Raw genomic sequence first — 22104 nt, 5'->3', positions numbered from 1 at the left:
TAGTGAATCATAAGATTTTAAGGTCGGTATTGCAAAATTTCCTAAAGGAGTCACATGCGATGACAGTGAGTATGAGTCGAGGCATGCTGCGTTGGTGGCGGATATTTCGGGTATTGCAAGAGAGATCCACTTTGGGGTCAAATTTGCTATTTGTGTGGAGTGGATGGGAAGATGGAGTAAGTATAGGGGTGATTCTGCGATTTTCAAAAATGTTACAACCAAGGAGGTGGATTTTTGTAAATTACTAATTGACCCTCACTTGTGGGATATTTTCGGTTTAAGGACCAAAATTGAAAATTGTATATAATATATGGACCTAAACTATAATTATCCCAACTTTATCATAAACAATATAATAAATTATAGTTTTCTTAAATCTTAAATCGTAAAATTTGATCAATTTGTTGATATTTAAGATTGATTTTAACTTTGGTATCGACTTAGGTATGAATGAATTGAATCGTAAGATTTGTATCGTAAATCATAAGATTTAAAGCTTGGTATTGCGAATTTTCGCAAACGAGTCACAAGCGATTACAACTGAGGAGGATTCGAAGCATACTGCGTTGCTGGCAGATCGGATATTGAAAGAGAGATCCACCTTGGTGTCAAATTTGCAATTTGGGTGGAGCGGCTATGAACATGAAGTATAGGGGTGATTCTGCAATTTTCAGAAATGTTTCAGCAAGGGAGGTAGATTTCCATAAATTACTAATTGACCCCCACATGGGGGCATTTCCGGTTAAAGGACCAGAATTAAAAATGGTGTATAATTGAGGGATCCAAACAGTAATCATTCCAAGTTTATTATAAATATTATAATAAATTAAAGTTTTCTTAAATCGTAAATTGTAAAATTTGATCGATTTGTTGATATTTAAGATTTCTTTTAGCATTTCAATCGACTTACGTATGAATAAATTGAATCCTAAGATTTGACTCATAAATCATAATATTTTAGGGTCGATATTATGAATTTTGTAAGAAAACTTTAATTCATTATATTATTTATAATAAATTTGGGATAATTACAGTTTTGGTCCCTATATTATATACCATATTTTAATTTTGGTCCTTAAACAGGTAATGGCTCCCCATGTGGGGGTCAATTTGTAATTTCTGGAAATCCACCTTGTTGGCTGAAACAGTTTTGAAAATTGTAGAAGCACACCTATACTTACTCCATCTTCCCAACCGCTACACCCAAATTGCAAATTTGACCAAAGTGGATTTGTCTTGCAATATCCGAAATCCGCCACCAATGAGACTCATCTTCAGCCATAATCGTGTGTGACTCATTTATGAAAATTTGTAATAGGAAGCTTAAAATCTTATGCTCTACGATTCAAATTTTACGACTCAATTTATTCATACCGAAGTCGATTCAAATGTTATAATAAATCTTAAATATCAACAAATTGATCAAATTTAACCATTTACTATTTAAGAAACATTTAATTTGTTATATTATTTATTATAAACTTGGGATAATTACAATTTTGGTCCCTATATTATATACCATATTTTAATTTTGGTCCTTAAACAAGTAATGGCTCCCCAAGTGGGGGTCAATTTGTAATTTCTAGAAATCCACCTCGTTGGCTGAAACAGTTCTGAAAATTGTAGAATCACCCCTATACTTACTTCATCTTCCCAACCGCTACACCCAAATTAATTTGACCACACAGTGGATCTCTCTTGCAATATCCGAAATATCCGCCACCAACGCAGCATGGTTAGACTCTTCATCAGCTGTAATCGCTTGTAACTCGTTTACGAAAATTTGAAACACTGAGCTTAAAATCTTATGATTTACGGTTCAAATCTTACGATTCAATTTATTCATACCCAAGTCGATTCAAATGGTAAAATAACTCTTATATATCAATAAATCGATAAATTGTACGATTAACAATTTAAGAAAACTTTAATTTATTATATTATTTAAAATAAACTTGAGATAATTACAATTTTAATCCCTGTATTATATACTATTTTTAATTTTGGTCCTTCAACCGGAAATGCCCCCAGGCGGGGGTCAATTAGTATTTTTTTTGGAAATCCACCTCCCTTGCTCAAACAGTTCTGAAAATTGCAGAATCACCCCTTCGTAGCCGGTCCACCCAAATTGCAAATTTGACCCCAAAGTGGATCTCTCTTGCAATATCCAAAATATCCACCACCAACTTAGCATGCCTCGACTCCTCATCGGCTATAATCGCGTGCGACTCATTTACAAAAATTCGCAATACCGAGCTAAAAGTCTTATGATTTACGATTCAAATCTTACTATTCAATTCATTCATACCAATGTCGATTCAAATACATCAAAACCACAAGAGTACACAAAAACAGAGATGTTTCAGCAAAGACATACACTTATAATTGTAACTAGTGATCTTGCCGAGTTGAACAATTGGCGGTGGGCACAAACACCATCATAAACTAGCAACAATACCTGCTAAAGTTTTTGAAGAACTTGTTCCCTCTTGGCAGATTCGCAGCTAAAAAACAATAACCGATTACAATTTCAAAGAATAAATTGTAAATAATAAAAGAGCATAACGGAAACAAAAATTATGCAACTCCCTATACATTTCAAAAAAATATGGTATTGGTTAAAGAAATGTACTAATTCTGCAACTCCCTGTACATTTAAAAAAAAATTATATTGGATAAAGAAATGTACTTATTTAGAACCATATGCCAACGAGCAAGACTATGCGCTAAACAAACAAAAATAAAATCAAAATTACTCAATGAGCAAGAAAAATTCTTAAATACCCAAACTCCCTCGGTTTTTTCTGATATCCTGTAATAAACAAAACTATTACAAAAACCTGGTGATATCCTATACCAGTGGCTTTCCAGTATCCCGACTTTGAGGCCTGATTTGGCCTTTAGCCATTGGGGTACTTCCGCTCTCTCCAACTGAAGATACACACCTCTTGCTCGCCGAAATTGACCTTGCTGAAACAGTATATGATTGAGACGACCTCACCTTCTCGTAAATGGTGTCGGACGAGGTCGGCTCGGTGACCGAGGGCCTGTGTATTATTTGGGTTTGCTTCTACCGAGGCACTGTTCAGGAAATTGGGCCTTTTAGTTACACAAAAAAGAACAGTTCATATTAGTAGCACACAGATAATTCATTAGGCACAACTACTAACATAGCTAACTTTAGAACATAATTTGGCAGTAGCACTAAACCAGGCAATATCATGTCCAAATAGACAACTTCATCTATGAGATTGATAATTTCTAATTAAAATAAGGTTGAACTCACACGTCGAAGTTCTTCTCTTCACAGAAGTTTCTGAAGGCAACACACAAATTCTTGACCCTCAGGGCATCTATGCTGGTAATTTAAACCCAAAAAACACCAAAGTCAGGAAATTTAATCGCTGTTATTTTTGTGGAGTATATCAAATAACAGATAAAAAAGACAGAAGAAAAAACATCATATGTCTCCACGATAAGGAAACCACACACGCACAAAAAGAACGAAACAACAAAGACAACGAATTATTATCTGGAAGTGCTTGCTACCTTTGAAGTGGTGAACATGAGCAGCATCCTGGTCAAAATCTAAAACATGTTATTGACAAGGTAATTTGAAAATTGGTATTAATAGAAAAAGAAAAACATTATGACCAACGGGAAAGCAAAAACAAAACAGAGAGAAAGAAAATGGAACTCACAGGGCAATCGCAAATTGTTAAGAAGTTACTCTGAATCCGCAAGGAAATGGGAAAACAACTTCGAATACAAAATCCGGCTGCTCCATTCTTATCTACAAAACCAGTACAAAATGGGGAAGAAAAGAAAAAATTAAAAAGTAAAATACCTCGGGATAATGAGAAGTGGAGAGGTGAACCTTCCACATCCTAAGCACTGACAGTAAAACTACTGTTAATAGCAAGCGAAGATATAAATTTCTATTTATTGCAGCTCTTAAAGATTTACAAGGAAAATAATTACCATTCAACTACAACAAACACAAATCCATGTAGAAACCTCTGTATAGTCTTGCTTCATAGTTCCTTCATGAAGAACCTCCTGTTAAATAGCAATGAAGGAAACAAAAGACAACATAATGGATAGTGTTTAAACAATTGAAGTAAGAGTGAAATTACATTAATAAATTGACTTAAAAAAAAAGATAAACCTGTTAAAAAACAAAAAGGCCATCAAACGGTCTTTTTTCGATCATGCATTCTTCTATATAAGCAGGACAGTCATAAAAAAAATTCACATTTTGGTAAATTCCTGAAAATAACAATAAATAATCCAAAAACAGCCACAAAGATCGGCAATCATTACATACACCGAAAAGGGTCGTCGACGAAAACAAGATCCAATTTTTGAAGAAAATATTCCGGGCTTTTATGCAGACCTGTTTCCTGATGATTTCGTCGCTATGATTTCGCGATATGATGAAAAGTAGAACAGACAAAGGTGGCAATGGCAGGTATAACTTAACACAAATGTTTAGTTACCTTCGATAGGAAATCTCTACTGGCCCGTATTCCTCCTCAAATCTGAGCGCCATGCCATAAATCTCCAATCATTTATACAAAGGAATATTTAAAACCGAAAAAATGAAAATAAAAAACCTTTGTTTTCTTTACAGCAAAAATGAGTGCCGCTACAAACATAACCAAGGATCCATAAAATATGAGAAAAAAAAATCCATTTGAACAATCAGATAACCATGAAAGCAAGGATTTCAAAAAAATATACTATTATATCTTTCCAAACTGAATAAGAATTGGATAAAAGAAACCAAATGTAAACAAACTTGCTTTCTGGAATCCCTAAATCAAAGAAGAAAGAACAGGTTGAATCACGTGTAGAAAAAAAAAAAAAAAAAAAAAAAAAAAAAAAAAAAAAGAAGTAACATTATGGGAAAACATGAAAACAACAAAAAAACAAAAAAAAATTGCCCTGCACATAGATACATATTTATATATAATACCATATTAATGACTCCCAACAGCCAGTTCTTCGATAAAACATGACGCCGCAGTACTGAGAGATTTTCCCGACTTGGGCCCAGGTCAAGTTGAAGGAAGCCCAATACCACGAAATCATAATAGACCGCAAGGGGTAATTAACGAGGTATAAAACCTACGAGATAGGCTTGCGAGATAATCCCATGCCAGACGAAATAAACATTACGTCGGCATCTCGAAAGTCATACAGGGGACAATTCTGGGACGTAAAGGATGGGTGGCAGGTTTGAACTGATTGAGGAATAGTGAAAAGAACCAATAAGAACTCGCCACGTGGCCGAATAGACAAGATGACGGCTTTTTTATCTTGGAAATATAAACAAGCCCAAAAAGGCCCATATTGTAGTAGTATATATACTAGGTCATGTATAGAGAAAAAAGACAGTTCTTCTTGGAAAACAAAAGGAATTCAATAAATTGGACCACCCACATATATTATCTTATGCACAATATCTTCATATGTTATTTAATAGTCTTTCTTAACTGCATTATTATGTGATCTCATAAGCACACAAGGTATGAATATTCAAACTTATGGCAATCCATTGAATATAACAAAAAGCTATAAAACCTATATTATTGTATGTGGCTAATTTAAGCTCATCAACATGAATCCAAAAAAAATAGAAAAGAGAGAAACTAAACTCACAATTGATTCCACTAATAACCGAAAGCGCAACATCCTTAGCTCCCTGTTCGTACACTTCTCTCCTCGAGCAACCACAAGTCGAAAATTACGAAACAAAAAATTGTTTTTTCACAATTGCCTGCCGCAAAAGGTAACAGCAAAAAAAAAAAATGGGTAAAATTGTAGAAAGAAAAAATGTTCGAGGAAGAAGGAGAAAGTAAATTGAACGGATAAGGAGACAAATAGAAGATTTAGATGGCGGTTGAATAAAATTTGCAGCCGTGGCAGAAGGAGATGGGCGCACGCAGGAGAAGCAGGAGGCAGAAGGGCGTGAAGCAGGCTGCTGAGCGCAGCTGGCCGCGGAAACCGACCATGGGCCCACAAATTTAAGATATAGACGAGGAGGGCGGCGAGGCATACTACTGGAGGAAAAAAGCGGCGCCATGTGATAGGGGCATCGGGCGAAGCGGCGGCGGACTCCGGGCGAACGGGTGGCGGAGGTCAACAGTTGTGGGCAATATGTGAGGTCGGAGTACTGAAACGGCGCCGTTCTGTAGTGAGCAGAGTAAAAGAGAACGGAACGACGTCGTTTGGCAATGAGCGGAATAAAAGAAAAGCAGAAATCAAGCTGTAGTGAGCAGAGTAAAAGAGAACGGAACGACATTGTTTGGCAATGAGCGGAATAAAAGAAAAGCAGAAATCAAGCAGCCGTGTCGCGGTCGAGCTGCTTGCAAAATAAATGAAAAAGAAAACAATAATTGGAGGGAGGGTTGAAACGGCGCGGTTTTGGCATTAAATAGGGCAAAAGAAAAGGATAAGAAAAGGCATAAAAAAAATAGCAGATCCATATATATATATATACTTATAATTAATTAATATATTATATATATAATATTTTAATTTTAACAAACAAATTCAAAAAATATATATTGGATATTAATACATTAGAAAAAACATTAAATAATTCAATTTGAACAAATAAAATGCAAATATAAAAAAATCAAATAGTCTACAGTTGTTTCGATATCGATGGCGGACGCCGACAACAAGAAGAACCCACAAACATCTACGCCGCCTCAGCCTACAGCTACCTCACCGGCCGCTCCGGTTTCCTCTTCACCCTCTGCGGTCCGAGCTGCGTCCAAGGCCTCGTCGGTCCGTGCTACATAACCAAAATACCCACCTCCGTCTTCGCCGCCATCGATTGGGCAGCCACGGGAGTATGGGACGCCCCGACGTAGGGATGGCAACGGGTCGGTTCTGGGCCGGGTTTGCCTAAACACAAGACCCGACCCACGAAAAATATATAAAACCAAGACCCGCCCCAACCCGTTTTAGCTTAGACCCAGACCCGCCCCAACCCAAACCCTAACTAAACGGTTCTGACCCGCCAGACCCGCTAGACCCATTAGCATACAAAAAGTTTAATATTTTTTAACTTTCATAACATTTTGCTTGTATATTTTTACGAAACAATCTCAATGCTAAAATACAATATTTTAAAAATCTCTACGAGTTTTATAACATGAACAATAAATTACAATTAATTATATTTAACTTCGATAATAAGTAAAATTCAAAATGCAAGACAATTAGCGGTGGTCGACAAGTGGTAAATATTACTCACGAAAATGAGAGTCGAAAAATAAAATAGTGAAAATAGGTAAATGAGAATAGACAAGATGGAAATTGATATTGATAGTTTCATAAATGAAATCCGAAATTATATATATATATATATATATATATATATATATATATATATATATATATATATATATATATATATATATATATATATATATATATATATATATATATATATATATATATGCGGGTCGGTTCTGGGTCGGTTCCAATAAGACCCGTAACCCGCCCCAGAACCATCCGGTTCTAGAAGCTTAAACCCATTACCCGACCCAGAACCATTTAGCTGACCCAGACCCGCCCAAACGGGTCGGTTCCGGGTCCAAGACCCGCCAAACCCGTACCCATTGCCATCCCTACCCCGACGGCACCTACCTAGACCTTCCCACTGACGTCCTCCATCAAACCATCAACCAATCAGAGGCTGAAAATGATATGTTTTATTATTTAATTTAATTAGAATTAGTCAAATTATATGTTAGTGGGTAGTTTTTTATTAGTGGGCATGAATTAAATTAGTGGGTTAGTGTGGTTAAGGGGTTAGTGGGGTGGTAGTTAATTATTATTTATGAGTAATAAATAGGGTAATTAGAATGTTACGTATTATGAAGTTGAAGAATCAATTAATCTCCCTTTGTCTTCTCTTAATTCTCGTCTCTAATTCTTCTCATAATTCTAATTCTCCTAATTCATATCTCTTGATTTCTTCTTAATTCTCGAACTATGTTTATTTACTCAAATTACCACGTAACAATGGTATCAGAGCCAGGTTACGTTCCATGGAGGCACGTAACCAATCAGATGCTGAGTTTCGTGCTGAGGTTATTGAAACCCTAGCTCGACACGAATCAAATTTCGACAAAATACACAACACCCTCCAAGTTGTTCTCACCGAACTTCAAGCTCTAAGAGCCTCTTCCAAAGCCGAAAATGATGTCAACTCCTTTGTTGTGGGAGAAACACCACTACCGGTCAAGCAAAAATAAATATACCTACAACACACTCAACTCCATACCCTGCCCCAAATACAAACCTCAAACAACAAATTCCAAAAGTCGCCGCAGATAACGCAACGGAATGGATTTTCCAAGCCAAGCAATATTTTGAATTTCAAAGTATTGCCCAAAATCAGCAGGTGCACCTCGATTCATTTTGTTTGGAAGGACTCACTTTGGAACGGAATCGCCGGTTAATTGGGTTCAAGGGCTCGTCGGCCGGGGAATATTTTACTAAGGCGTTGCTCTACCGTTTTAGTCCTACCGAATTTGACGATCCTTCCGAAGCCCTCACTCGTTTCATGAAACAAACACTCATTGATGCCATTTACCATGAAGAGTTCAAACAACTCTCTCAAATATGTGATGGATCACCCGATCAACTGAATTCACAAAATGATCCCATACACGTATCAAGACTATATCCTTGAGGACAAAGATATTTTGAGCGGGCGGGAATGATATGTTTTATTATTTAATTTAATTAGAATTAGTCAAATTATATGTTAGTGGGTAGTTTTTTATTAGTGGGCATGAATTAAATTAGTGGGTTAGTGTGGTTAAGGGGTTAGTGGGGTGGTAGTTAATTATTATTTATGAGTATTATAAATAGGGTAATTAGAATGTTACGTATTATGAAGTTGAAGAATCAATTAATCTCCCTTTGTCTTCTCTTAATTCTCGTCTCTAATTCTTCTCCTAATTCATATCTCTCGATTTCTTCTTAATTCTCGAACTATGTTTTTTTACTCAAATTACCACGTAACAGAAAAATTAATAACCTAAACCCTCATTTCTCGAAACAAAAAACCCATCAAAACTCCAACCTCAATTGCAATTTATCTCTGAACAAAGTCTACAAAATCAACAAATTTTTAAAGGATTAATCTTACTCCAAACTCCCTACAAAAATAGATGGTGGGGGTGGGTCGAGTGAGGATGAGCGGATCTGACCAAATGTTGTCGTCGTCGGCGGCGGCGGTGCGGCTGGGTATGTCGGGGAAGAAGATGGTTTGACGGGAAAAAAACTCAATTCATCTTTTTGTTTTTTGTTTTTTCTGTTTTTCAATAATTGCAAAATAAGGAAGTACAATATTGAATACATAACTCTTAAAACATATATCTAACCCCAAAACAATATTAAATTTCATTTTTACCCCTGGAATAGTGTTTTATGTTAGTTTCTAACACCCACGTGACGAAGTGGACGAACAGTGTTTAAAATGGAAACATGGAAGTGAACTTTTTCACTTTGGAACAAGAGGGACCAAAAGTGAAATCGGGCCAAACATGAGGGACCAAAAGTGTAATTATCCCCCTTTTTAGTTTTTATTTATCAAACAAAAAGACTCCAATTATCCACAAATTAATATACCCTACTGCTAAAGATAATACAATACTACACAGAAGAAGAGAAGATAATGTACAAGGCTCACTATTTTTAAGTTTGTTTTGTATCCAAAGATAGAAAACTATATGTATTTTTCTCTCTAAAAAAAACTATATGTATTTAATGTCACACACAAAGAAAATAAAAGGGTCAATCGCCTATTATACTAATATTATTTATTAGGGAGGGTTAAGTAGATAACCAAAAAATGAAGAGATATATATGTAGGTCTGTATGTATGTATGTATGTATGGTAAGTATAAATTGTTACTACTGAGAGCCAAATTTGAGATGTTCCCAGGAGAAGGGGCGGAGGGAAAACATAACATGAGGTGAGCTTTTGAAGAGCAAAGCAGCGCAAACGCATACTGCTGCTATTGCTACCATACTCAACATAGCAGGTCTGTAAATTCTGACTGATGATGATGCGTTGCCGTATCCTTTTCTTATTATTATTTTCTGCTTCTCACATTCCCTGCAGTAGTTGTAGTTGTACTTCTTCTCCGTTTCCATGCATTTTACTTTCTTCTCCTCCAATTTACCAGCAGCAGCCGGAATGTCCACCACAACATATTCTTCCTTTCTTCCTTGTGCTTTTTTCCTCTCAACTAGATCTATGTACGAATAATGTCCACGCAAGCATGCATAGTCGTGTGGTGTCAGTCCCGTACTATCTCTAGCATTCTTCCATGCTTCTATTCCCATCTGAACCAAATCAACAGCTTAAACATCCATTTTATGCATATGCATCATTCATTATATATAAAGAAAGAAAGAAAGAAAAAAAGTAACAGAACAGATGCTATACCGATAGCGGATCTTCAGTTAATGCATCCAATACATCCTCACAACTATCTAGACTGGCTGCCACATGAAGAGGTGTCAATCCACCGGGTCCCACCCTGTCAGGCCTAAACAAATAACCCCCCTCTTCAACTATTAACTTCTCTTTGTGTTCTAATAGAAATTTTACCATTGACCTGCTTTTTTTCTTCCCAACCGCTTGGTGAAGAAGCCCTATATCCATTAATGCAACTTCAATTGAACTGTGCTTCCCCGCATCTACACTACCATCAAACATAATACTTAGAAGCTTCTTCACTACAGCACACCACTCATGCTCCATGGCAAACTCAATAAGCCATCTGAACCGTTTCAAAGGGAATCGATCCACGTCTTTGCTGCTTCCACCTAACCTGAACATCAAACTCTTCCTGTGGAGAAGCCATCCCATTTCATGTACAAACTCCAAAGCTTCACTCGCTCCAACTATCTTCTCTACTGTACAAATTTCAGAGCACACATCCTCCTCTGCAACAATGAACGGAAAGAAGCTGCTGCTGCTCACACCATGCTCTTCTACCTATAATCATATTTTGTCGTGAGTGAATCAACTTATGATGACAATTTCACAAACAGCAAGATCTAATTTGATTAGGCAACAAACCAATGGTAAACAACATCACCTCTATAAATCCCCTTCCAACAGTATTAGGCATGTCACAAGAGAAACTAAGTGACTGATGGATCTCTTCATCCGAATCTGCTTCTCTCCTCAAATCAGCACAATTTTCCTCAACTAGGTACTCCCCGTTTAGTGCACATAGTAACCTGTGAGAACCACAATAAAGTTATAGCCAACTGTCCTCCTAGCTTTAATGCAAAAATAAGTAAAAGAGCAAATTCAAATAACCAACTCCAAAGCCAATTGTGTATCAAAAGCAAGAAATACCTTGAAGTAGACCGAGACAAATTGAAGCCTTTCACTACAAAATGGGCAGGTTTGGATAGAGAAACAGCAACTGGTGTTATGCTTGATATTCTACAACGTTGATGATTTTTCAGAGGTAAGGGTGTGTCTAGAACAACCTGACCTGCAGCGCAGCAAAAACTGTCAGTCAGTTGAGATGTTAAAAACTGGATGAGCAGTTAAAACAAACTATTGAGTGCAAAATTTAGATGTACCATCATATACAAATGTAGCATGATGCCGTACTCGAGTATAGATCCATCCTGTTCTCCAAAATGAATCATTAGATGAATCCAGAAGCCTTTTCAAAGTGCGATTTAAATTGCAGTGCAGCTGCAAGCAACAATGATTATAAGATTTTGCAACCAAATTCAAACTGAAGAGAACTAGCAGCAATAAGTTTGTAATGGTCCACTAATTGTTAAATGAAACTAAGGCTGCACTTGTTTTTTCTTTTTATTTTCCCCCTTCCACGAGTGTTTTCATTCTCCAGGAACAAAAATCTGTTTGGGGTATTCTTCCCTCAAAGCAAATGTCTCCTTCCCAAAAGGCCCTATTCCACTAACATCAACATGATTTACATAATCCAAACAATATATCAAGATCAGTGTATAGATTTCCAATTACTATATTACTATATATATATCATCTTTCATTTAACTAAAAGATACAACATATTCATTAAAAAGCGATAGCCAGAACATCTTCCTCATAGCGGAAGCTTGTAATGGATATAGTGGAAGTCAATTACATATCCTACTTAAGAGCAAAACTTACCTCCTCCCAAGCATTCTTATCCATGCATATATATACCGTCAGTATGATGCAACCAGGCTTGATGTAGCTTTCCATGTCAGTAGGGCGAATGGATAGCCAATCAAGAATCTGAAATAAAATTGGACAAAAATCAAATTTCCAAACTGGAAATGTGTTAAGGCAACAAGGAATTTTTTAATCTGGAAAGCTGGGAAGAGAACCTGTTTTCGCATGACAAGGGGGATATGACTTGGATCTTTCCCAAAAAGTTTGAAATCAATTCGATCTGTACAAATCTGCATATCAAATGCAAATTTCTTACAACAATATAAACAGGGCAGGCTGTCAATACAGATTTGGATAACTGGTATCTCAAAATAAGATTTTTTTTTTTAAGAGGAAGTAAGTTAATGAGTTGCATGAAAAATAAGGTTCAGACCTGTATCTTTCCACTGGTTGAAGATGGTGACTGGCTCGGCGAGGAAACCAAATTCTCACGGTTATGTGCTCTGCTAAACCGTTGAGAATCTCTACATAACCCTAATGGGACAGCAGTAGAAGCATTCCCAACCTTTTCAGGAGCAAGATTATCATGCAGATCCTCCATGCAATCTTGAGAAGCATCATAAACATTATTTAAGTCAAAATTGTTCAGTTTCACCCTCCCTACTGCAGTATCTGAAGCGTTTTCCTTGGTTAAGTTGCTTGATTCTTTCGGAAAAAGTAAAGGATTTTTTTGTGGAGCAGATGCATTGTGCGTAAATCCACCTTGAGCATTATCTGTCAATGTACTCTGCTGTGTAAAAATAGATGAAGGTATGCTCACACCGGGTCCAGCAAGGATAGTAGATTCCTGAAAGAAATACGATCAGAAAAGAACAAAAGAAAACATTATAGATTTAGGCTTTAATGCTTAGGTTATTATCACCTTTACAGCAGTCCCCATTGATGTCCCTTCATTCTGCAGTAGTCCTGCAGGATTGGTTGAACCAGCGAGACTTGCAAGTTCTCTTATGATATTAGATAGCAGATCCCCATCCCTTGCTTGATCTGAGCTACTGGCTGCAAATAATTATAAGTAAATGAAGTGATCCAAAAACAGGCTGACAAAACACAAAAGTGAGACCGTAACTAAGATGAAACCCAATTAATTAAGAATCCGGTATAGTTCGGTAAACCGTACGAAAAACATAACTTTGCAAAGATGAAAATCGCTTACCCTACTAATACATTATGTTACTAATACAGTTCGCTGATTCAGTCAATTTTCTGAACTATCAACATCCCTAAATTCATTTGTCACCCCTCTACTGTCTTATTAGCCTAATTCATTTTTTTGTTAAAAATATTTGGACCAATGGCTTGTGTTTCCCCAACACCAAATGTTTGGACCAGTTGCTTACGTTTCCCCAGAACCTTGCTTTTGTATGCAGTCCTACTAAACATGATTAGTACAATTGCGCTTCCAATGATCCAGATATTCCTTTAGATTAAACATGTAAAATTTCCTATGTGAAAATAAATAGCATACACTTGACTATCAGATTTTTCTGGCTCTTTGTCCAGGTGATGGAACCACTGTACATTTTCACTAATTGTACGAACACAACTAACCAACTAAGATAAGCATGCAATGCAAAAGGCTAAAAATGATATGTTGAGAATCTGAGATTAAGTCATTGTATACTGAATTGCCTTTCACTACGTATGTATTGCAGCTAAGATCAAAGAGCTGGAACGTAAAAATCTTTCATTTACCTTGTATGTTGGAGAGTATGTTGAGCAAAGTGGTTAACGAATAATTACTACCCTGCACATCATTGGTGGAGGTTGGACTAACTGCATCCTCTACATGCGTTCTACGCCGCCTTTTATTATGATCTGCTAGACGCCTGCGACAACTCCTCTTCCCTTCATCAAACTCCACAAGGACATGGAACCTGTACAAGAACATATAAATTATATCCATCTTGAGAAATTAAAGTATTCTACTAATTTGTTTATCAGTTTTTACTCAAGAATTGCCAACTAGCAGCTAATTTCCGAGGTGCATGGTCCAAAGTAGTGGGCATGGAAGGTAAAAGAAACATGTGTGATGATGCATAAAGACAACCAGGGTAACAAATGCATATCCTACAACTAGTCTCATTGAAAGGGGGGATCAAGGGTAAACCTAACAATCTTGGAAAAGAACATGTAAATAAAATAAAAATCAACCTGCTACATTGTTGACAAAACCTCTGCACAGCGTTCCCGACTAAAGCACTGGTAGACTTAGAATGCACATCACAAACTTTATGGCGGCGGTGATATTCGCTCACATTACTCAAATCAACTTTACAATCCTCAACTAGACAAACAGCATTGCTGGGTGATGGTGTGCCAGAAACCTTGGTCTTCTTCCTGGTCCTCTCTTCCACTTTATCAACCATGAGAGGAAAAACTTGTTCACCAAGATTCAGATTAATTGATCCACCAGCCTCTTCATTAACATGTACATTTACATCAGCACACTTTCTATGTTCATCCAATTCCCTCTCGTCTCCCAACAACACTTCATCTGAACCTGATGAGATTATACCATTTGAATCCCCATTTTTCACAGCCTTGAACAAATGACCATCCCATGTCCAATCTTTTCTATCCCATCCTGCACTCGCCTTCGAATCCGACTCCACCTGACCGTTTGGATTATCCCTCTTTCCACCCAATTTCTTCTCCATTCTAACCCCAAATTCAACAATAAAAGAATGAAAAATCCATAAAAACTTTACTCATCTACCAGAAAAATTTAAAATCGGATTACAGCAAAAATCGAAGAATCCCTCCATATAGCAATTTTGTAGAAAGGACTGATTGGACTGAAACGGACTACGAGTGACTGACAGTTTAAGGTGGACTTGTGAGGTCAGACCGAAGGATCGCCGGCGATTTAGTGGAGATAATTTTGGGCAATTAAAATTTATAAATTGTTGATGAGCATTAATTTGGGGAAAATTTTTGTGTTTTCAATAATTAATATATTATATCAGGCTCAAACTTGATTAAATTATTTTATTTTGGACCTTTTAGTTTAAACTGGGCTCAAATTTGATTTACCATACTAATATATTTTAATTGTTGAAAAAATACTAATTACTTATACATATATATGATATGACTGAATTAATTTTCTTTGTGAAATTAAATGCTAAACAAATATTTAAAATAAAAAAGAAGTCATAGGAATTACGACAAGACTAACTAAAATTTAAAATTTCCTTGTGAAAAATGCTATATGAACATTTAAAGAAATTTTAATCCTTTGCAAATAAAAATAAAAAACTAATTCAAATCAGTAAAAATACAAGTACGTGAATGAGTCCAAATTCAAGTTTTGTTTCATTAACAAGTGGATCATCAAGTATTTAGAAACCAGAAAACCTATTTCGCGAAGTTGGACGGCCCGGCCCACAACGTTTCTAAATGGGCCTTTGTATCATACTACTGAAATTCATTTAATATATTTGTTTATTTATTTTAAATAGATAGGCGAAATGAATGATTGGGATTTGGGATTGGGACAGAGAGGATTAATTAAATTCCATAAGCCAGCAAGTTCCAGGCTTCAATCAACTTGTTATTTTAAGCTTCCATCTAAATTATTATTACAGTATTATTATTACAGTATTATTATTATTATTATTATTAATAATAATAATAATAATAATAATAAAAATAAAAGTAGTATGGCCCAAACTCAATCCATAAAACTTTGTTTAACATCAATAATAGAAAACGGAATTTCTATTTATTTTATACTCCTTAATAAATTTTGATTTTCTTTAATACAATAAAAAAAGATATAATGAGACCGAGTCCGACAAATGAACTATATATGTTATAGAAACCATGAGAATTAATTAATTGATGTATATAAAATTAATTGCAAAAATATTGGTTGTAAATTGTAGTAAAGGAATAGGTGTAACTAACACCCATGTGAAAATAAAGTAAATTAATCCTCGAGTTGTGAGTATATTCATACAAAACATATATAGCCCACCAATTTTTGTAGTCTATTCAAATATGAACAAAGTCCACATGGAGTATTTATTTGGCCATAAAATATTAATATTAATAGACCAAGCATTCTGTAATTCAATATTTATTTACAACACAATATTTTAAATATTTATATTTAATAATAATATTAATAGTGTTATTGTAGTCGGAAGCAAGGAAGGATTCGTTTCTTTGTTGTACAGCTGCAGAATAGTCAAAAGACAGAGACAGCTCAAATTGAAAACTAGTAGTATTAATAGTACTAATCTAATTACGCGTTTTGCTGCTCTCTTCTTAATATTATTATTATCAAGTCTAATAAGTCTTCTCTTCTCTTTTTTAGTTGCAACGCAACCAGTCGTCAAAATAAATAAATAAATATAGAAGATAATCTCATCACTTTCTGGTTTGTTTTCCAACCATCTTCAACAACAGTTACTACAATTGGAGGAGGCGTTTCTCAGATTTAGGTCTGACTTTTTTTTATTCATCAATTCTTTTCGATCTTCTTCTGGGTCATTTTTATGTCCTCTCATCCCAAGGTAATTGTTATTAATTGAACTCTTTTCTTTTCACCCTGCCCTTTCTCCTCCTCCTCAATTCTCTCATCTACTTTGCTCTTGTCCTCTACTATGTGAGATTTATATTTTGTATTTTGTGCCCAAATACAATATGATTTTGACCTGGAATTTGTGAAATTAATAACATTTTTTTTTATTGTAATCCAATTGCTGTGTGTGTTAACTTGGCTTGATTTCTTCATCAGCTTGATTTCTTCATTTTTCATAACTCAGTAATAAGCTGAATTAGTAGAATCATGATAAATACATTTCCTGTTAGTTATGTCTTCAATACATTGTTGGACTTATTTTAACAAGTTATAATGTAAACTGAAACTTGTGTTCTTGATCAAATTCCTTTCAGGGTCTTGGACATTTCTTATTGTGTTTTTCTATTTTCTGTACATTGAGTTGTCCACTGCAGATAACTAATATCTCGTTATGATTGTCTTGTGACAGCTTTTCCACTTCACACATTCCTAAGATACCATATCATGAGTTGCTTTGGTTGTTGTGAGGATGATGACATGCACAAGGCTGCTGGTAATGGACCATACATGACAACCAACTATGCAGGTGAGGTTTCTCTCAGATTTATAACTATTTACTTCATCATCAGTTGATTGGATACGAAATATCTTTTTCTTTCTTTGTATATTCTTGCAAATATATGAGTTAGATTTTCCCATGATCAGTTGATTTATTGCTTTAGAACACTAACTTTTCAACATTGATGAGGTAGAGAAGAAAATAAAGTTAGTCTTCCATATTTGCTACGGCGAGTACTCAGTGATAGCCCGTGCTTATTCTTTAAATTTGGTTTTTAAGTGGTTAATTACGATTGTGTTTCCATTTATGAGCCCCTATGCTTCTTCTATGACTCTGTTTCTTGCTTAAACACTATGGATAGTTGAACTTAGCAGAGATATTTCTCTAGGCAACCCTGCAGGCAATTATGCAGCAGAAACAGCACAAAAGGAGAAACAGGCTGTTGCAATGCAGCCAATTGCTGTACCTGCAATTTCAGTAGACGAGTTGAAGGACATTACAGATAATTTTGGTTCAAAGTGTTTGATTGGTGAGGGATCCTATGGAAGAGTGTACCATGGCGTCCTCAAAACCGGACAGGCTGCTGCAATTAAAAAGTTGGATTCTAGCAAGCAACCACACCAAGAATTTTTAGCACAGGTTTGGGTCATAACAGTTGATTTAGCTCCATTTAACAGTTGATATATATATATATATATATATATATATATATATATATATATATATATATATATATATATATATATATATATATCTGTGTTATAAGTTTCCATCAATATATATATGTATTTGCAGGTCTCTATGGTATCAAGACTGAAACATGAAAATGTGGTTGAGCTACTCGGTTATTGTGTAGATGGTGGTCTTCGGGTCCTGGCTTATGAGTATGCTCCAAACGGGTCCCTACATGACATTCTTCATGGTTAGTGTTAGTTACTCTTAATTACTGTGAAAACCATCCCGCTTTCTAGCCTCCAGTACACTATACACACTACATCTTTTGACATAATTGTATGCTTGTGTGGCTGCATGTAAACAGTCTGTGTTGTGGAGATTTAAGATGATGTATATTTATTGGATTTTTCTTATCTTCCATCCATCATTCTGGTTTCTTGTTGATTGTCTCGATTCAAATATTCCCTTTTAAACTCAAAAACTAATTTGAGGTGTTCATATAGGCAGAAAAGGTGTGAAAGGTGCACAACCTGGTCCAGTTCTATCGTGGGCCCAGAGAGTAAAAATAGCTGTTGGGGCTGCAAAGGGACTGGAGTACTTGCACGAGAAGTCACAGCCTCATATTATTCACCGTGACATAAAGTCGAGCAATGTTTTACTTTTTGATGATGATGTTGCTATGATTGCCGATTTTGATTTGTCAAATCAAGCCCCTGACATGGCAGCTCGTCTTCATTCCACTCGTGTTCTTGGAACTTTCGGTTATCATGCCCCAGAGTACGTGCAGTTTTTAGAGATGAATAAATGCAACTTTTGATATATATATATATATATATTGGTAATTGGATTGAATAATGTGTCTGATGAATTGTTTGGTTCTGGTGGGGGTAGATATGCAATGACTGGGCAACTAAGTTCAAAGAGCGATGTATACAGCTTTGGTGTGGTACTCTTAGAACTATTGACGGGCCGTAAACCAGTTGATCATACACTGCCTAGGGGACAGCAGAGTCTTGTAACATGGGTATTATGCCATTTTCCTATTACATTATTTCATCCATCAAGCAAGGGCATATATATATATATATATATATATATATATATATATATATATATATATATATATATATATATATATATATATATATATATATATATATATATATATATATATTGTAATTTGCACATGACTGATTGATTAATGGGCAAAATTGAATCAGGCAACACCAAAGTTAAGCGAAGACAAGGTAAAGCAGTGCGTGGATGGTAGACTGAATGGAGAATACCCTCCTAAGGCTGTTGCAAAGGTAATTACTGAGTGTGCTTGTGCGGTTCAAAACATTTAATAAACTGAATTTGTGTTCGGACAACTAATGGATTATTGATTGGTAAAAACAGATGGCTGCAGTTGCTGCGTTGTGTGTGCAATATGAAGCTGATTTTAGGCCAAACATGAGCATTGTAGTAAAAGCTCTCCAGCCTCTCTTGAATACTCGATCTGGACCTCCTACTACTGAAACACCAAACTATTGAAACAATAAACTTGTTATCAGTGCTACAAGACGAAAGTGGCTGTTATTTATTACTATTATTATTATTATTATTATTGTTTATCTTTTGATGGTATTGAGAGTTTTGAATGCCTACCAAATCTTGAGCTGTTGATAAGTTTATCAAGACCTGTTTCAAGTGTAGGGGAACAAAGTAAAAAGAACTATTGAATGTAGATTACAAATAGCATTCTTTTGTGGACCTGGTTGTTTTGTTGATTCTTGTAAAAGTACTTTGAATTGATTGTGAGGAATATTGGATGAAACATTGTACATTACTAGTTGTATATTTGTTACAATGTTATTACTGTATAATCAGTGTCTTGTACGAGGCTGTCTTGGTATGAATGGATATTCATGAGAGTCGAGCATTCGGACAACTTGGTTCATAGTAGGTCTCTGTTGAGAGTTTGGGTCGACGCACCTTAGTGCTGTCAAAAGAGCTCTTTTAAGGGAAGATGTGGATGGCCTCATCTCCATATTTGCGTCCAACAATTGGTCACACCGTTTTGCTGCAACCATCATCTTTACCCACTCAACCAGATTTCCAGTATTGTCATCAACTGGACCCCGGGCGGTTATAGCTTCCAAAAGGACAACACCGAAGCTATAAACGTCAGTCTTCTCATTGAGGATGCCACTGCTTGCATATTCTGGAGCTACATATCCAAATGTTCCCATTACTCTTGTTATAATATGACTCTCTCCAGCACCCATCAATTTCGCTAGTCCAAAATCAGAAATCTTTGCATTGAAATCTCTGTCAACTAGTATGTTGCTTGTCTTTATATCTCTATGCACGACTTTTGGCTCTATTGCATCGTGCAGATATGCAAGCCTACACATGACAACCGCCACTAATTTCATTCTACAGTAAGATCAAACATATATACAGTTGATAAAATCAGATACTCACGCCTTGGCAGTTCCAAGCAGAATCTTCATACGGCCCTCCCATGTTAGGAACATTTGAATTTGATCTCCTCCATGGAGCCATTGCTCCAGATTTCCATTGTTTACATACTCATACACCAACACCCTGAATTTCATCTTATCCATCATCATCATCATCATCATCATCAAGTCCACCTACTGAACGGCCTTATATATATACATATATATCTACATGAGGAATCAATGAATGTGTTTTACATGCTCGTTACCTGTGGGTGCCTTCAATACAATAGCCCAGAAGTCGAACCAAGTTTTTATGCCGCACATGACCAATAGCCTCTACTTCCACTCTAAATTCCTTGCCTGCCTGTCCTCTGCATTACATAAATAAAAACAGAGTTACAATAACAAAAAATAACTCAATTTAATTATCATCGTCATAGTTAGCTTACAAGTTATTTAGGAGCCTTTTAACAGCCACAGTTGTACCATTTACGAGTTGGCCACGATAAACAATTCCATAGCCGCCCTCTCCAATAACATTATCCTTTGAGAAGTTGTTGGTTGCAGTTTGAAGATCCCTCAGAGTAAACCAATGTCCCCAATCAAGCTGTGACAGCTCAGTAAGACCTGGTAGAGGTGAAGCTGCTGAACTCAGATAGGGCTTATTGTTATTAAATGCCGCCGATGAACCACCCTTTTTTTCGAGACAAGCTGCTGATTGAATATCCTTGGAATCTACCAAAACTAATTCATCCCAATCTTTCTTTCCCTGCAAGTGCAACTCCACATCATTGTCAACAATTGATGAATTGTGGTCTACTACTCTTATTTCTCTCGAATAAACATCACGAATCTGGGTAATGCGATCCACCCTTTTCCTGGATTTGATCTTGAGTGCAACAGAACACCATAGCAGCCAAAGAACAACAAGTATCAAAATTCCAAGAATGATTGCCACCAAAACCCACACCTTGAGATGAAGCACGTGACTTTTCATACCCATTATAATTGGTCAATGCCTAAAATACTCGATCGTCAGATAATTCTTGTGCGTGGTAATAAGGAATGAAAAAGCAACCCTCTATTTAATACACGACAAAGTTTAGCTGTGGGAAACAGAAAAGTAGTTATCAGCTGGTGCTAAACTAAGCCTCCACGGAATTCCAACTCGTCTTGCAAAAATCATATACAGTGCTGCTGCCACAGCTAATTTATCGATCATATATCAGTGGTAGGTAGGTGATGCCTTTCTTCCAATTACATACACCTCTGCTCTTGCTCAATACAATACAATACAAACTACAAAGTTTGCCGTTGCTTTGGTCTTGTACAATCAATCTATCACGAAATAAGTTCCTCAATTTGACTGTGACTGTTTATCTACTTGTCACATAATCATCATATTCATATTTGTTATTTAGAAACAACATAATGTAATTAGTCAAAGAATAAATAAATGAAGAGAATCACAAATTCAAGTACTGTGGATGATGGCCAATGCATAATTAATTAAATGCAATTTAGTGAAAGGTCAAATATAAATTACTATAATATAATGAACAGACTTGACAACAAACAAACTTCCCCATTTGAGATTGACAACTAGGTACTTAATTAATTATTACTTGGAGCTATCATAGATTTCGTT

The 22104-nt window shown here is 35.9% G+C and overlaps 4 protein-coding genes across 54 annotated transcripts; 1 reads left to right on the top strand and 3 right to left on the bottom strand.

Annotated features, from left to right (window-relative positions):
* Positions 1-2654: 2654 nt before the first annotated feature.
* LOC105960423 (uncharacterized) lies at positions 2655-6452 on the bottom strand. 50 transcript variants are annotated; one of them, XR_016029637.1, is made up of 8 exons: positions 4500-4906; positions 4328-4403; positions 4169-4221; positions 3982-4059; positions 3702-3793; positions 3550-3577; positions 3287-3358; positions 2655-3081 (listed from the first exon to the last, which is right to left on the bottom strand). XR_016029637.1 is itself a non-coding variant. In XM_088813499.1 (8 exons), exons 3-8 carry the CDS (start codon positions 4189-4191, stop codon positions 2901-2903), a joined length of 435 nt encoding a protein of 144 aa, XP_088669625.1. In that variant the 5' UTR covers positions 4192-4221; positions 4328-4403; positions 4500-4906; the 3' UTR covers positions 2655-2900. The 50 variants fall into 50 exon arrangements, 3 of the variants coding, with proteins under 3 accessions (XP_088669625.1, XP_088669626.1, XP_088669624.1); XM_088813499.1 differs by having other exon boundaries at positions 2655-3099; positions 3287-3353; positions 4018-4043; XR_016029639.1 differs by lacking the exons at positions 4169-4221; positions 4328-4403 and adding an exon at positions 4979-5614 and having other exon boundaries at positions 3702-3894; positions 4500-4561.
* Positions 6453-9723: 3271 nt separating this feature from the next.
* On the bottom strand, positions 9724-15339 carry LOC105960367 (squamosa promoter-binding-like protein 1). The gene is made up of 11 exons (XM_012984526.2): positions 14399-15339; positions 13940-14121; positions 13110-13243; positions 12621-13034; positions 12403-12477; positions 12203-12310; positions 11641-11758; positions 11408-11549; positions 11142-11286; positions 10484-11038; positions 9724-10380 (listed from the first exon to the last, which is right to left on the bottom strand). Exons 1-11 carry the CDS (start codon positions 14902-14904, stop codon positions 9946-9948), a joined length of 2814 nt encoding a protein of 937 aa, XP_012839980.1. The 5' UTR covers positions 14905-15339; the 3' UTR covers positions 9724-9945.
* Positions 15340-16388: 1049 nt separating this feature from the next.
* On the top strand, positions 16389-19837 carry LOC105960394 (Protein kinase superfamily protein). Of its 2 annotated transcripts, none has more exons than XM_088814574.1 (8): positions 16389-16695; positions 17245-17361; positions 17723-17973; positions 18130-18256; positions 18513-18786; positions 18901-19033; positions 19230-19316; positions 19408-19837. In XM_088814574.1, exons 2-8 carry the CDS (start codon positions 17280-17282, stop codon positions 19540-19542), a joined length of 1089 nt encoding a protein of 362 aa, XP_088670700.1. In that variant the 5' UTR covers positions 16389-16695; positions 17245-17279; the 3' UTR covers positions 19543-19837. The 2 variants fall into 2 exon arrangements, with proteins under 2 accessions (XP_088670700.1, XP_012840016.1); XM_012984562.2 differs by having other exon boundaries at positions 16508-16767.
* On the bottom strand, positions 19782-21875 carry LOC105962066 (putative receptor-like protein kinase At5g18500). The gene is made up of 4 exons (XM_012986343.2): positions 20906-21875; positions 20723-20827; positions 20476-20598; positions 19782-20397 (listed from the first exon to the last, which is right to left on the bottom strand). The coding sequence occupies exons 1-4, from the start codon at positions 21457-21459 to the stop codon at positions 19875-19877; spliced, it is 1305 nt and encodes a 434-aa protein (XP_012841797.1). The 5' UTR covers positions 21460-21875; the 3' UTR covers positions 19782-19874.
* Positions 21876-22104: the final 229 nt, after the last annotated feature.

The sequence above is a fragment of the Erythranthe guttata genome, chromosome 14 (assembly GCF_056151865.1).
Source record: "Erythranthe guttata isolate IM_541 chromosome 14, IM_541, whole genome shotgun sequence".
Taxonomy (NCBI): Eukaryota; Viridiplantae; Streptophyta; class Magnoliopsida; order Lamiales; family Phrymaceae; genus Erythranthe; species Erythranthe guttata.
Note: the sequence above shows the minus strand (reverse complement) of the source record. Positions and strands in the feature narration are given on the sequence as shown.

Bases quoted from the DNA above. Each gene is read 5' to 3' on its own strand.
- LOC105960367 (XM_012984526.2), bottom strand. From the start codon at position 14,904: ATGGAGAAGAAATTGGGTGGAAAGAGGGATAATCCAAACGGTCAGGTG. The intron at 11,550-11,640 runs GTACATCTAAAT...GCTGCGCTGCAG, and splicing joins TGCTACATTTGTATATGATG to GTCAGGTTGTTCTAGACACA. The intron at 11,039-11,141 runs GTGATGTTGTTT...ATATGATTATAG, and splicing joins TTGGAAGGGGATTTATAGAG to GTAGAAGAGCATGGTGTGAG.
- LOC105962066 (XM_012986343.2), bottom strand. From the start codon at position 21,459: ATGGGTATGAAAAGTCACGTGCTTCATCTCAAGGTGTGGGTTTTGGTG. The intron at 20,599-20,722 runs GTAACGAGCATG...GATGAAATTCAG, and splicing joins TGTATTGAAGGCACCCACAG to GGTGTTGGTGTATGAGTATG. The intron at 20,398-20,475 runs GTGAGTATCTGA...TGTCATGTGTAG, and splicing joins CTGCTTGGAACTGCCAAGGC to GCTTGCATATCTGCACGATG.
- LOC105960423 (XM_088813498.1), bottom strand. From the start codon at position 4,552: ATGGCGCTCAGATTTGAGGAGGAATACGGGCCAGTAGAGATTTCCTAT. The intron at 3,794-4,017 runs GTTTCTACATGG...CTGGTTTTGTAG, and splicing joins TGAAGCAAGACTATACAGAG to ATAAGAATGGAGCAGCCGGA. The intron at 3,354-3,549 runs GTAGCAAGCACT...TTACCAGCATAG, and splicing joins TCATGTTCACCACTTCAAAG to ATGCCCTGAGGGTCAAGAAT.
- LOC105960394 (XM_088814574.1), top strand. From the start codon at position 17,280: ATGAGTTGCTTTGGTTGTTGTGAGGATGATGACATGCACAAGGCTGCT. The intron at 17,362-17,722 runs GTGAGGTTTCTC...ATATTTCTCTAG, and splicing joins CATGACAACCAACTATGCAG to GCAACCCTGCAGGCAATTAT. The intron at 17,974-18,129 runs GTTTGGGTCATA...ATGTATTTGCAG, and splicing joins ACCAAGAATTTTTAGCACAG to GTCTCTATGGTATCAAGACT.